Source organism: Perca flavescens, chromosome 21, assembly GCF_004354835.1.
Source record: "Perca flavescens isolate YP-PL-M2 chromosome 21, PFLA_1.0, whole genome shotgun sequence".
Taxonomy (NCBI): domain Eukaryota; kingdom Metazoa; phylum Chordata; class Actinopteri; order Perciformes; family Percidae; genus Perca; species Perca flavescens.
The window spans coordinates 6,776,647-6,792,241 of NC_041351.1; the positions used below are offsets into that span (position 1 = coordinate 6,776,647).

Sequence of the window (15,595 nt, forward strand, 5' to 3'; positions counted from 1 at the left end):
ATAACAATAAGGATGAAAAGAAAGAGAGGATGTATGTCCACTGCTCCCAGTAACTGGATGAAGGATCACAGAGAGGAGGGCAGAGCGGAGGGGCCAGGAAGACAGGGGAACAGTCTTGTTACATTAAATTCCTCCTGGGTCCATTTCCCTTGATGAAACCCAGTGTACGTTTTTCTTTTGCAGCCGACGGCGAGGTGAGACAGACATGTTCAGGACGGTCTCTTACCGTCAGATTTAAAAAGATGACAATTAACAAGAGGCAGAGTCTAAAGACTTTCCTGTTGAGCATTCCCAAGGCCATGTTGGATGGGTTTAAAAAAAAACGCAAATACGTTCTCACAAACACAAACTTACTTTTTTTGCACACACCACCCCTCCTCTTCCTCCTTCAGACAACCCCCACAACATTATACCATTATGATGTTATCTTAACTCTCACCAGCTCACATTTTCACAGCAGTGTCTTTTCATATCGGCCTTTGATGTGACCAACAAGCTGCCGTCTCCAAACACCATAACAGTGTGCAGATGGAGCTCACGGAGCAGAGAGCAAAGGGCCCCAGTAGGAGAAGGACATGCTTTAATTTCTGCGGACGCCTCTTGTAGAGCTGACCTTCACACCTCCGGCGATCCATCAAGATTTTTCTTCCCGCCAAGAGCAGCTGGAGCCAAAGCAGAGCACTGGGTTTTCAAAATAAATGTGTGGTGGCAAGTGGAGGTGCACAACGTGTGACGTGAAAAGGATCAAGTAAAGCTGATGATACTTGCTGCACGTTACCTCTTCACTTTCTCTTTCCAGCTTTCCTTTCAGTTTCATTTTAAATTCCAACTTAAATTCCACTTTTAATGCAATAAATAAGTATAAAAATGTCTGTCAACTAATCTTTTGTTCAAATAATGTACTTGAAGAAAACTGGGAAATTTGAGATATTTCTAAGACTGTGGAGTGAACTCATAAAAGTAAAGTACATAACAATTTAAACTAATGAGTAAAAGCTCTGCAAAAGTTCAGTATGTGACAATAACTGATGTACTTACGTTTATTTGATCAAAAAATAAATAAAGGAGGAAATAAGTTGCAATTGTTGGGATGTCCACTCACGCATTTTCTTGGATTTTCACGCATTTTCTAAATTTCCTCTCCTTCTTTTCACAGTCACATCGCAAATCCATTAGAGCAGTGATGCAAATAGGATCTGCTGTATTAACTTTTCATGGTGCATTTTCAACAAAATATAAAGACACAGAGGTTAAAATACAGCTAACCCACATACTCACATGGCAACATTACTTTTACTGTTCTCACGTGAGAATAATGCTGCAATGTATCACTCGAAGCATGATGAGAACCCTAGTGGGAAAAAAACTCAACGTTTACCCCGAAAGGAAAGTGACACAATACATAAAAATTAGCTTTTTTAGTTGTTGCTGTTTTTAAACTACAAGTTTATTTATGTCCCATCAACATAGTTATTATACAGGAAGCCTTAAACAGTGATATTCCTTCAATAACAGTGTTATATGCAGGCATATATATATAGTGTATATATGCAGGCAAAAAAATATGTAATAATATGTAAATTACATTGCACATGTGAAATGACAGCTTTGCCGAGCTTTCTTAGTGTCTAATAAAGTCACTGTGACTACAAATGCAATGTTTAAAAGTTAATGATACTTTTGGGTCATATGAGCTTATATATAGTGAAATGAATCATAACAACCGATATATAGACTGTATTGTCAACTAAAATAAGTTTGAATGCTTTGAGGTTAACTGTAGGCACACCAACTTTTTTATTAATACTGTTCCATCCAGATGAATGATTCACATTGAAAATGCTTTAAAAATGGAAACGGTGTAGCGCAGCTGCTCATGTAATGTCCACAAATGCAACATTTTTAGCATTGTGCCGGTGACGTGGTCTGCTTGAGAGCCTGCTTGCTTAAATCGAGCATTTGGCTGAATTCTCTGGTAGTCTGTGCTTTTAGTGGCAATACCTTCCGTATGCTGAAAGCTTTTTTTTTTTTTTTTTTTAAAGAATATTCCTGTTGAGTGCTGAGAGTGAAGTCACCGACTGCTTCCAACTCTGACGAATGTTTTCTTATTGCTCTTTGCCCACAGAGAAGGTTGCATTCAAAGACGAGGAGTTATTTCAAGAATGTTTCCTGCAGCTGAATTTATAATCACAGCTCGGGAGATTTTACTGGGACTACATCCATCCTTATTTTCGGTCGCTGCCACAGAAATGTGTTCAACTTCAACTTGTACTTCTCTGTCTAAATCAATTTATCCTAAATCAATAAAAATAGAACAAGGTGTTCACAGCTTATGGTGGGGTAAGAAAAGTGAAAGAGAAACCTACGTTCTCTTGGGTGTTTTGGCATGGTCCAACATCCCACAATCACAATACCACCAATTAAATCTAATCCTGAAATTTGGCCACCCCCGTGCCTTAAAAAGGAACCTCTATGGTGGAAGAACAACATTCCAGTTTCATTAGTTTACACTGCTGATATTAATACTATCATTACAGTTGGACATGGTTTATTTTGACTACTATTACCACTAATACAATAATAGAACCTAATAGAGGCTGAGCGAGGGGGGGGAATGGGCACAGGATCGACTTGGAGTTATTCCACCTCCAGCAGCTGCAGCAGGGGCCCAGAGAGGTCAGACGTACAGTAACACTTGACCCCGACTCTGTGTGTGCGTGGAACAACCACCCCACCCTCCCGCCAACTCGGGTCCCTGCAGACCAGCAGAAAAGGGCAGTAACCTCTGAAGGCTTTGTTTGGTTGGCCGGAGTCTGAGCATAGGCCCACCATTGTAAGTCTGGGGACTCCTATGCTCAAGCTCTTGTTTTCTTTGGGAAGCAGGAAATTGGATGACTGGCTACCTGCTACAACAACATCCTGTACTTGAGAAGCCGTCTTTTCACCCATACCCACCTATTATTTCCCTTTTCTATCATACGCAAGTGGTCAGCCAGCAAGCTTCTTTCCCCCCCTTCTTCTTCTTCTACGGGTCCTGGGGGCCCTGTGCGTGGGTTTGTCTAGGTTCCACTCAGGTTGAGATCAAATTGGCCCCATCCAGATGCTTCCGTTGAAAATAGTGTGCGGGGGCCAAATACTTTTGCTTTTTGGAGCCCGACTCCACCTTGTCAGGTTAATGGCCCTTTGTGGGCTGACAGTGGTGGCAAAAATGAATGTTCCTATTCAAACGCGCGCGCGCACACACACACACACACACACACACACACACACACACACACACACACACACACACACACACACACACACACACACACACACACACACACAAATCTACCTATAGCTCTGTCAATGCCTGTCAGGTTACTTCAGACCAATCAGAGTGATCTGCAGGAGACCACTTGCCATTGCGAAAACATCCTTAAGGATTATGGTGCTACAGACCGGATCTGGTTGGATGTTGATGAGAGCTGATTCCGATCTGACCTCGGGGACACCGGACCGCCATGTGAGATATTAATGGGAATAATCATGGCATCATCGGAAAGGGATTTTGTGTGAAGCTTGCTCTGTCGCAGGAGCTCTCGCTCAACACCAATATTACACATTAGGGCTGCGTAATCCCTCCTGATAAGATTTTGTCACTGCGACCCCCAGACAGGAAGATTTCACTGAAGTGTGTGACCTGGGACAATGTAGCTTTTAGCCTAACCAGACAGAAGTGCGGTCAGGGTTTCACGTTATTATTATTCAGTCTGACATGATGTTCACGTTAACGTCTGATATTTGTACGGAGGGGGTCGTTATGTTGCCCTAGCCAATCAAACCCACTCGTGTCATTTTCAGTCAACACGGAAGCTAAAGCGATAGCGGTTGCTACGGGCAGCTACCTTAATTATATAGTATGTTACATTTCTGCATTAAAAGGTCTAAAAATGACTTCACCTTTGTTATATATATTGTTGAGTTGTGTACTTACATGATCCCAGATGTTTCCAGCAATGTTCAAACCCAGGTAAATCTCCATGGGTTTGTGAATGTCTTCTTTACAAATCACCATTTGAACCATCGTTCATATAAAAATATTGATTCGTGCAGCTTTAATGTTTGTTATGTCGATCAAAGAATTTAAGAGTTATTTATGAATGTTGACTCACAACAGCCTTTATAGCTGCGTCAATCGCATCCTCACTTGTTGACCTTTTTATGGTTTTGACACCGTTTGGCTTTGGCACAGAAAGATGACGTCCCCATTCTTAATCATGCCTACAAAGTTCTGTTTGTTTTTCTGCCCAGGGAAACAGCCACCAACGATCACAACACCAGACCAGTTTGAAATGCTACAAAAAAAAATTGGAGATATGGGCAGAATATCTCTGGAACCAGGTGAAAAAGACTTTTGACACACACACACACACACACACACACACACACACACACACACACACACACACACACAAGCTGGAGACACAGTGTTGTTTTAAACAAACTCCCAAAAAATCCGCTGCAACTCTGTTCTTTTAAAGAAAGAAAAAGAGCTTTCAGTTTCTGTTTCCTTTAATTTGATCAAATAATTCTCACTTTCTTACCCTGCACTCTAACTTTTATTATTGTATTTTATACCGGTCTTACTCTCAATTCTCTTGGCTCTTTCTTTAGGTTTCAATTGTATTTAAAATGCCTTTTTGTGGATGTTTGTATCAATGCATTTAGTTTAGTTTTATGTAAAGCACTTTGAATTGCCTTGTTGCTGTAATGTGTTATATAAGTAAACTCGCCTTGCCTTACCTTTCGATGTCGGCTGCCAACATCGAAAAGCAAATTGGAGCAAACTTCTCAGTTATCGTTTTCTAAGCAATTCTAATGTCTGACCAAAAGATCTGGACGTGATGAAACCATCAGCCAAGAGCAGATACACTACCTATACTGTCCAATCATAACTCATTTGTTGCGGGTGGAAGAAATTATCAAGATACTTTTCCCATTTTGCAGCAGATGATTTATTCTATTTGCAGAAACAGGTAACATCTGTGTTTTATCAATAACATTCAACACGTATAAAAAAGAATAGTAAAAAAAAAAAAAGTTGCTTGACGGATAAAAAAAAAGTATTTTTTTAAGAAAAGGACATTATGAAAAAAAAATCATCTGATTCGGAGGCACTTATGGCTTGGCAACTCTTGTGCAGTCTGAGTTTTCCCAGGTGGTTGTAGTCAAGCGTCAAAGGCCATGATTACGATACTGGAACCAACGGGGATGCACTCAAACACAATCACATCACGCTCGGATATGTCATCACTGGCCTGAGCGCTTCTGTCTGGACTTTGTCACTGATCTACAATGGCCAGAAGTATCACCTCTAATATTTCAGTCAATGCAACAAGAGATTTATCAATATTGTATCAAAATGCAGTTCATTATGGACATATATCAACTATTTACAACAGCAAAGTAGATGCTCGCTTTCTTGATTTCTTCCTGGGTATTTCAAAAAAAAAAAAAAAGTCTTTTTTGTTTGATTCCTGCAGCTTTCCAAAGAAACGAGTGAAGGTTGCATTGTGCTGCATTGGTGTCCAGTTGACCCCCCCCAGTCTCTGTGTGTCGTCTGCTTTTCTTTTGTTCATTCAGAGCTGGGCGAGGCCGCCGAGTCTATGTCGTCATTTTCCAGGTCATTGGGCGAAGACGACTGTCCTCCCTTCACTCTCTTCCACTTCATCCTCCTGTTCTGAAACCACACTTTCACCTGTTGTACAAAAAAAAAAAAAAAAAAAAAAATGCTTCATAAGAATAGGCATCACATTAAAAGTGTGTTTAATAAAAGGTATTGATGTCATCTGCATTACATGGACAACACTGTTGATGTAAATTTGCCTCAGCCATTTGCCTCTTGGTGTTCTCCCTCTGCAATAGTTCAAGATTAATATTGTTGATTTATTTATTACTGGATCATCAGAAAATGTATCTGCAGCTACTTTAATAATTTACTTTACTTAGTAAGTTAAGATAAGAAAAGGTGATTGATTGTTTGATGCAGCAGCAGAAAGGAACGAAAACAGTATGGATAAATAGAGAGAGTAAAAAAATAAGGAGGTATATAAAACTAGAAGAATATAAGTAAAAATAGTAACTATACAAGATCAATTAAAGACAAGATTACAAGGCAGAAGTGACAGTAGCAGCAAAAGCAGCAAGGTATAGTATGTACACCAGACTTATATATATATATATATATATATATATATATATATATATATATATATTATTTATATTAAGTAATGACACCAAGTGTTTGTCTGTAATTATAGACCTGAAATGAAAATCATTAGTTGCAGCCTTAGTAGTAAATAACAATTAATACTAGTAATTAGGTACTCCGTATAAGGAGTTAAAACAATTAGTATACTTGATAACACTTACAGACGGTGCAGAATGCATTTTTTCCACCGAATTTGAAGTTGTAACAGGATCACTGTGGTTTCTCTCTCCGTTTTGAATTTTTTTTGCAAAATGTTACAACACGGTCAGCAGAAAAATAGACAAATAATCCCCCACAAATCTCCCAGAGCAGTGTATATACATTGGCTCAGTTTGCATTGGCCTTGCAAGGAGCACGAGTTGTCAGTACAAAGCTCTCAGTTCTGGCTCAAAAACCTCTGTGAACGCAGGCGGAGAGTATCGTATAGACACTGGGGTCAAAAGAGTCAACTATCAGGATGTCGGCCTACGCAGGATGTGAGTTTACAGTGTGGCTAGTGCTCATCTGTATCATTGCACTGCTCTGAAAATGATATCATGCTTCGACTGCCCGGCCATGAATAGAGGCAACAACAGACACTTCCTGAAATTACAGGGAAAACACAGCAACATCAACAACTGAGGGGTGAACACTTGTTGAGTCTGTGATTAAGAACATTCACTCAACATTTCAGAAGCTCATAAAATATGCTGACAGATACCTGAACTGTTTATAACACCAGGACAAGCCAGTCCAAATAAACATGATTCATTAATACAATACTGATTCAATGTCAAATTAAATCTGGGATAGTCAAGCCATTTTTTGATAAAGCGGATGAAGTGATACAACTCCCCAAAAAAACAAATCCAACGTAGTATGTCTGTGGCTATCAGTCTATTCGTAAAATGGGTCACTGATTTATAGTTTAATTTAAAAAAAAAAAGAACAGCTGGTCACTGTAGTTTTTAGCAAACGTTACAAAAACTGGAGTGCATCTGTTGGGGACTATATTCAGCTGCGGATTAATACACATTTGGTGCTCTCGTAAGTATTTACAGCAGCAGGTTGGTGTACGTGGTATTAACTCAAAATAGTACCAATGTTCGTCATAGTGAAGGAACATGTCACCCAGTGCAACAGTGTGGCTGGTTGATGTGTTTTTAATAGTTTTTGGACAACAATGGAGCTCTAAGGCAGAGAGGAATACGATATACCAGTCTTTAGACACACAGGTTGTTAATATGTTGTTAGTATGATGTTGCTGGTTTTGGTCTCTTTTTTATATTAATATCACCCATTAACACAGGTTGGATAATGTCAAAATGCTGCAACACTGAGCTCCAAGCTCTTTTTCTCAGTTCAGGAAACCATTTTCATGAACTCACGAAGTCATGCTTTTCGCAGGACATGAGGACGAAACTAAGATCATGCAAAGTGTTGAACTAAATCCAAATTTGGAGACGACTGTAGCAGCTCAAGGAATGAGAACGTTTTAGGTGACCTCTGCACATCCCACACAGCATTCCCACCTGCAACCCTGGGATTCAAATGAATCTGTTCCCACATCCTGCAGCTCCTTCCTCTCTGAGTTCCTCTGCTTATCGAGGCTGATTGAAAGGACGGCAAAAGGCCAAAGCATGTAGGATGAGTTGGAAAAAAAAAGCCGACGAGCAGGAGCAGCGGGAGCTCCGAGTGAAGATGGAACCCCGGCTGTGTGTGTCTGTCTGTACAAGTGTGTGTGTGTGTGTGTGTGTGTTGCAGAGGTCTGGGAAATAGATTTAGGGAGCAGACGGCAGTATGTGTGGTCACTGTGGCACTGTGGCCTCATTAGGAGGAGCTGGAACACTGGGCCTGACAGGCAGACTGGGGTTTTCATCCAGCAGCATTGACACATGTTCGCCCGATTTCATCGAGTCTGGAGCTGCCGCCCACTTATTAAAGCTGCATGTCATTCTGCGAGAACCACAGGATGAAAAAAAAATTTGTGGAAAAAACGGTTCATTATAATCTAAATGCATCTATGTGTGTGCATTATTATTATCATTACATAGTGGAAGGAGACATTTAGAATACTGTGGATGCTGTCCACTTTGAATTAAATGAAGATGACCTTTTTAGATGTATTTGTATGATTTATTTTGTATTGCATGCCTCTGGAAATCAAGCTATTTGAGTTATTGGTGTTTTATTTTTCTGTTCTTCTTTTTGCTTAAAACCTTTTGGGAATTTTGCAATTGGAAAAGTATAACCGTAAGAATAGAAAAACAATTGCAGAAATAAGAATGAAAACAAAACGCTCACTTTCAAATTTTTTAAGATATTTGAATAATGAATGATACAGAGTGAATGATAATAGAATTATTCAATATATATATTTTTTCCTCTACTTGGAATCAATCCAGTGTGAGAGAGAGGTGGCCTACCTGTCTCTCTGTGAGGTCCAGGTTGACGGCGATCTCGTAGCGGCGGAGCCGGGTCAGGTAGTTGTGGTGGGTGAACTCAGCTTCCAGCTCTCTCAGCTGCTCCTTGGTGAACGCTGTGCGCTCTTTGCGGGCCTTGCAGCTGGAGTCCACCTTAAAATTGGAATCCTGGATATCTGGAGGGAATCAGAAAGGAAATGCATTTTGTGCAGTTTGAGGCGTGTGTTTTGCTTGCTCATGTATGCTGACAAACGAACATATTCTTAGCATTAGGACCTACTTTGCTCATCACATTGGTTTAAATAGGGGTGAAATAATAATAATAATAATAATAATAATAATGTGTATTAGATATGATACATTTTCATCTTTCCTCCCTCCTCTATTTTTTCAATATAAAGGGTTAGGAACCCAGTTAGTCCGACATGACGTGATTCTACCACATAACCAACACAGCCTTCTACTTTCATTTTATTCACGGTTAATCCTCATTTTTGTGACCAGCCTCCAGCTGACTATTAACCAGGACTTAAGGACCTTTCCAACCAAGAAACCGCAACTCCAAAGACCCTTTAGTGGGAGGCCCCTTATATAGTAAACACCAAAACCAGCACTGTCAAAAGAGACCACCCTGACCTGAGCATATGAGTCCTGTTCACCTGCAGCGTGTGTGCAGAGTATGCACATGTACATTTCTGTGTGCGTGCGTGTGTAGTTTTTTTGTTGTTGCATGCCTTCTGCCTTTATTTGTTCGTTCACGCGTTTAAGTACAAATTCATGCTTTTGAACATTGATTCATGGTGTGTGAGTGGGCATATCGGCAGAGGGCAGGGCCCACCAAACCAGCCACAGAGGGACTGAGTTAGGAGAGGAATGCAGCGGAACATCGTTAAAGCCTCTAACAAAAGAACAAAGGTGCGGATATGTCCATGTCTGACTGCTACGTGTGTGTGTGTGTGTGTGTGTGTGTGTGTGTGTGTGTGTGTGTTTGTGTGTCAGGAGATTTCCCTCTGGAGCACTCAGTGGGGAGATTCACATTAACTCATCTCAACATGACAGCAAAATACATCAGGAAAAAGCCTGAGATATCTCTATGAATGTGGCGCTCAGTTGTGAGGGCTGACCAGTACATTTGAATTTGAACTACACTGACATCAGTTTCTGTGATTATCCAAACTTTCACGAGACAAAAGTCGCAGTTTATTGCAAAGATTTATAGATAGGAAATGGTTGAATTTCAAACCTCATTTACCAGGATAAATACACATGAAAGCTGATTGATTTAACTTTCCGTACAATGTATGAAAGGGAAAGAGTTTGGGGTGATATTTGTGCATTGGTAGCGACACTAGCAGCTGATGTAATCTAGAGAAAATGGTTCCAATTTGTCAAAGTGAGAAGTTTTGCTCTGTGTTTGCCAGAGCAGCGGGCCAGAATGTGAAATGGACTGCTGTACCCGGGCCAGATGTGACTGGGCAGACCAGGACATGTGTATGTGTGTGTGTGTGTGTGTGTGTGTGTGTGTGTGTGTGTGTGCACACGTGTAGTCTGTGCATGTGTGTGCAAACGCCCGATGTGTGTGCTGGAGGGCCAGTGTGACGTGCCAAAAAGCCTTCTTATTGTTGTTTAAGTGTCATTAATGACGCGCTGCCCTGAGTGTGCCGACGCTGCCTGGCCTCGGCAGGTCTGGTCTGGAGCTGTGTCAAGCAGGTTTCGTTAGACTGAACACCTGGCAGGGCACATACTGGTTCTCACTAAACAGGCCCCCAATAAATATCTTGCACAGCCAGAGACCGTAAACTTGCAGGGAGAAGGCTTCTGCACCCAGCAGGGTCCCAAAGACAAACAGCATTTGGTGGCTTTTTGGGTGGATGGCGCAGAAGTAGTTAGTCTTCATCAGGACTGAATTAAAGCGGTTAGTGATTGTTTTTAAATAAATAAAAACCCAGGTGGAAATTACAATTTGTGTGTGAAAGTAGGAGTATTTGTAAGCAGATATAAGAATATTTTAAGTTATAAGTTTAGAAGAGTGAATAGCCAGTTAATGTATGCTTGATAAATTACTGTATTTCGGTTTTGTTCATATGTGTAACCATGCATGCATGTTACTATACTATACTCATAATTAGTAACAAATACATTAATAAACACTTACAACTGTCTCTAGCCAAAGAATCTGAATTTTAAAAAGTCCTAATAGTTGTAGTGAGTTAGAAACCATTTTTGTAGTGTTTATATTCAGCTAATAAATGTTAAGTAGGGGGTAAAAAAAATTAAGTGTTAACTGTTGTGATTTTATAATGAAATATAACTGAGACATTTTAGTCCTCAGATTTTTAGCCAGTGTTTATATCAATGTTCCATGTCTACGTTACATATTGTGATGTATTATAAACATAACTATTGGTCTAACTTTGTATTTAAGTCATATCAGATGCCAGTTTGAGTTTACGGTTTTGGAAAAGTGCGCCACATATGTAGAAACACACACAGACTGTATCGCAGCTCTGTGTGTAACGCAAAAGCCTTCAGGCCATTTTCCTAATATATGCTCTTCTACCAGATCGTCAATACAAGACTGAATGGCTCTTTTCTAAAAACCAAGAACTGATGTAGTGGTCAGACATGTTGCATGCACTCAGTGGGAGATTGTGTTACGGCTTAACGACAGGAAAATGTCAATGGATAAGAATGTAAAAAGTGGGCTCGCAGGGAAAGTGATTTTACCAGACGTGGTCTGGCATGTTTTCAGTGTAGTGAGTGGAGGTTACAATAAGGTAAGAAAGGGAGGGGGTGATGGGGTCTGTACTCCCCCACCATTCCCTTCAATTGGGCTGTTGCAGACATTGGTCATGTAGTTTTAAAAAAAAAAATTATTATTCATGCTCTTTCTAATCAGATATGGTATGTTTGGACAAAAAAGATAATCACAACGAAGCAGTTGATGACAATATCTTGAAGTGTGACTATATGATGGAGCCAACTCCACCTAAAGTGGATTAAAGTAAACATTAATCACCATAGCCAAATCTCAATCACAATATGTACAAAAAAAACTTTCTTTAAGCTCAGTTACACTAGAAGCTACTTGATTTTCTTTTATACAAATGTCCAGTATTTCTTATTAGGTGTAGAGGGGCTAATTTCCAGTCTCATTGCATGCATCATCTTTGTGACGAAAACAAAGTAAACAGGCTGAAATTCTTCTTCAGTTTAGAAAACGGTTTTCACAGATTGAAATGTGAACGTTTCCGATGTGCTGGACGTGGTGTTATTTTCATTCAGCACATTCAAACTTTTACACCTTCAGATTCAGTTTAAATATACGTAAACAATTACTTAAGTTTGTCACTCTCGTTAATATTACGCGTGAAACTTTTGGGAATTAGTTCGTCATGGATATCAGTTACTTTTGTTTCCTTTTAGCAAGTGTGAAATCTGATAGGGGGAATAAATTGCACTATAATTTAAAAGCATACGATGATACTATTTCAATGCTTACAACCCAACTCTAAGTATATATACAGTATGAGGATACATGAACTCATTCTTTATGCAGAGGGCATTGCTGGGAATAGAGGAATATGAATATTATCTTCTTATTTTGGCTCACTAGAGTTTGGGAAATTGTTGGGATTGTTTTAGTTGAAAATGTTCTGAATTTAACGATAATTTTCTGATTCCCAAAAACCTACAGCAGGATTATGTATCAAGTTTCACTAATTCACGTTTGAGACTTATGAATCTATAATAAACAGTAAGCAAAACTGAAGCACCTGTGACGCCTAAACCACTTCTTCTGCACAGAAGCCTGATGTCATATTTTAATCATCATCTTGAACGTGGACATACTGTTCTAAAACAATGGTATATTTCCCACGGATACAGGGAGCAACGTTCATGTCCCATTAATCGTTTCAGCCTTTTGAACAATAAGAGGATGCAACTGCTACTTAAAGTGTGTGTCTTGAACACAAAAGTCTTGTCACCTTCTCACCTTTCACATAGCGATCTGGTGAGAGTGCTGCTTTGAGAGGGGTTAGGTGAGGAAATAAAGGGAGGATTTGTGTCACTGCCAGCTGTGATACAGGGCAGTGAAGAAATCTCTAACCTTGACATACTCACCAATTGCTACACTTTAAATGGAGCAACAATGGCATGACATTTTTTTTTTTTACACCTGTGTGCAGAGGTTTGGAAAAATGATCATGGGGTTACCATAAATCTCTCATTTTTGCTGCTTCCCTGGCACATTTCCATGTCTCCACCACCATATGCACCAGTGTACAGTAGAAAAAGAGGAATGTGCACTATAATTTTTAATGCTCCCAAATGTGCATTTAATTTTTTTCTAAGCCTCCTGTGATTAGTTTTCGGATGCTCTTATTTCCCTTTAAAACCCAGCACACCCCAGCTGACTACCATCTATCCCGCTGACTTACCTGTGACATCTCTCTTCCTCTTATTGGAGCTCTTCTTGTCCGAGTCGGCCGACGCCACGCTCTGGGGCGAGTATTCTCCCTCCAGGCACCCGGGCACGGCCCCTGGAAGCCTGTCTCCCGCCGCACTGTCCAGCTCAGGCCCTCCACCTACTGCTACGGGGGCGACGACGGGCTGGCAGGCCTCGGGCGCTCTTACCCGCGTCTCACAGGGGTTGAACTGCCAGTCAGCTCTCTGGTATGCCCCCTGGCTCTCTTGGTACAGTCTGTCGTCGCGGGGGTAGACTGCGTGCGGCGCAGTGGGCACCAGGCAGGAGCTGGAGAAGTCTGTGTAGGCCAGGAAGTCGGGCTTCTGGTGGAGGGAGAAAGAGGCCTGCTGGTAGGGCGACTGCAGATTGGCTCCCGGGACCCCTGAGTGAGGGTTCCTCATGCAACCCCAGATCGGGCTGCTGGGGTGGGCGCTCCGCATGCAGCTGCTGGCTGGCTGATCCATAGTGATGCAAAAACACTTCACACAGTCTTGATTAATGTCTTATTACAAGCGTTTTCCTTGTAGAGGAGTTGGAAACCCCCCCCCCCCTCCCTCAGAAAGCAAGTTAGGACTGGAAATCTGTGTCTCTGTCAGTCGTGAGAAACATCCACCTCAGCTGACTAAATGCACATCATCTTCTCACTGCATCCACTCGCTCAGGAATACTCACTTCTGTCAGAGGCTGCTGACTCTTCCACAGGCCACAACGCGCGAGGATAGACGCCTTCCTGTGACAGCGCGTTTCCCTTTCGCTCTCTCTCTCTCTCTCTCTCTCTCTCTCTGGTGTGCGTGACGTCCTCTGGAGCCTCTGGTCCTGACACACTCTCGCACACTTTCCCCGTGTCTTGCTCTCACACACCCTCTCTCCCTGACTGATCTGACTGGCTTGTGGCTCGGCGGGAGAGCTGCATCCGCAACTGCATGACTCCCCTTCTCGGGCTGGCTGTTTTCACAACTCTTCTAAGGCATTCTTGACAAGTGAGCCCTCCTCCTTTTTAAACATATAGGTGGGAAAGAGTGGCAAGTTTATGGAGTGTAACGTGAAACTGCAGAGGAGGAGCCCTGCCGGCCACATGTTGGTAGTACCCTCCAACCAACCCTGCCTCATCAACTATTAATCACGGGGGAAATTTTATATGCACATCTAATGGGCTTTCCAGACGTGGGGCTTTTTAAAGGGACATTGTCTGTAGAATATAAAGCGAGCACCCACCCACGTGAGAGCTGGGGACCCTGACTTATTTCAGCTCTTTAGCAATATCTGACACCCAATTTGGTTCCTTTTTTGACACCCTTTGGGGGAAAGTTAACCCTAACCCTTTCCCTCTGCACCCTTGATCCCCGCCTGTCCTCTCCAATCGGAGAAGTCTTTTTTTCTTTCCCTGTTTTTATGACTGTGTGTACATTCATTCTACACACCCAAATCCACCTGGCTGTACTTTCTTTAACGTTGAGGTGATAGAGGGGCTGGATTTGATATTAGCTACGCAGGCTCCCACACCTCTTGAGGTTTTCTCACTTTAGTGAAAACACAATATGAAATTTCAGAGCCATATTTCAATAAACACAAGCTAATATTTTCTCTTAAAAAAACACTGGGACTGAGGGATTGGGCTATGTTTTTGTGTATGGTCTCTGTGTGGAGCCCTTCTTGCTTATTACGTCCGAGATATTGAGCACTTGTGTGTGACAGCAATCGCACGCAGATTAACCATATTTCAGCGTACAGAGATGTGATTATTCAATTTTCTGATCACTGACTTTCAATCTTAGCAGGATACTCATAACAGAAGCCACTTCCTCATGAAGTAATGTCTGTAATACCATTAAACCCGTTTGACTAAACCAAAATTTGGACTCAATTTCAGCGTATCCGTTACCCAATAAACCTACTGAACCACTCTTTACAAAAAGGCACAGTTGTTCTTATTCAATACTGCTCATATTTGTGAGCTGATGTTTGCCTTCCTCGTGTGTCCTCACTTTGCTCCTGACCTCTCAGACAGGGGGAGCTGGATCAGACCTCCATCCAGAGGAGAAATAGAGGCTATAAGAGAAGAAAGAACAACAGAGATAAAGAGTACACCTCAGAGAAAATGAGAACTTGTTTTGTACTTCTGCTGGTGACTTTTTCATAGCCAGAAAGAGAAGCCGAAAAATGAGCTAAAAAGAAAGCTTAAATGACCCTGTACCGCTATCGCTCTCTGGATGCTATGATATAATCGGACCCTCTTTTGTACACAGTGCACTCAGTTGCAAGCAAAGAAAAAGAGAGATGGAACAAAACTCTAGAAAGAAAAGAAAGAAACAAAAAAAAAAAAAAAAAAAAAAAAGATCTGAATATCCACTGCCCCGAATGTGAAGGAAAGAAAGAAAAAAAAACATAGCTAGAAAAAGTAGGAGTGGACGAAACGAAAGAAAAAAAGTCAGATCGAGAAAGAGAGTCACAGAGGAGAGTGTCTGAGGTCAC

General features: G+C 41.3%; 1 protein-coding gene across 1 annotated transcript; it reads right to left on the reverse strand.

Moving 5' to 3' along the window:
* Nucleotides 1–5,472: 5,472 nt before the first annotated feature.
* Nucleotides 5,473–14,409, reverse strand: meox1 (mesenchyme homeobox 1). Its single transcript, XM_028566928.1, has 3 exons — nucleotides 13,098–14,409; nucleotides 8,659–8,831; nucleotides 5,473–5,740 (listed from the first exon to the last, which is right to left on the reverse strand). The coding sequence occupies exons 1-3, from the start codon at nucleotides 13,585–13,587 to the stop codon at nucleotides 5,618–5,620; spliced, it is 786 nt and encodes a 261-aa protein (XP_028422729.1). The 5' UTR covers nucleotides 13,588–14,409; the 3' UTR covers nucleotides 5,473–5,617.
* Nucleotides 14,410–15,595: the final 1,186 nt, after the last annotated feature.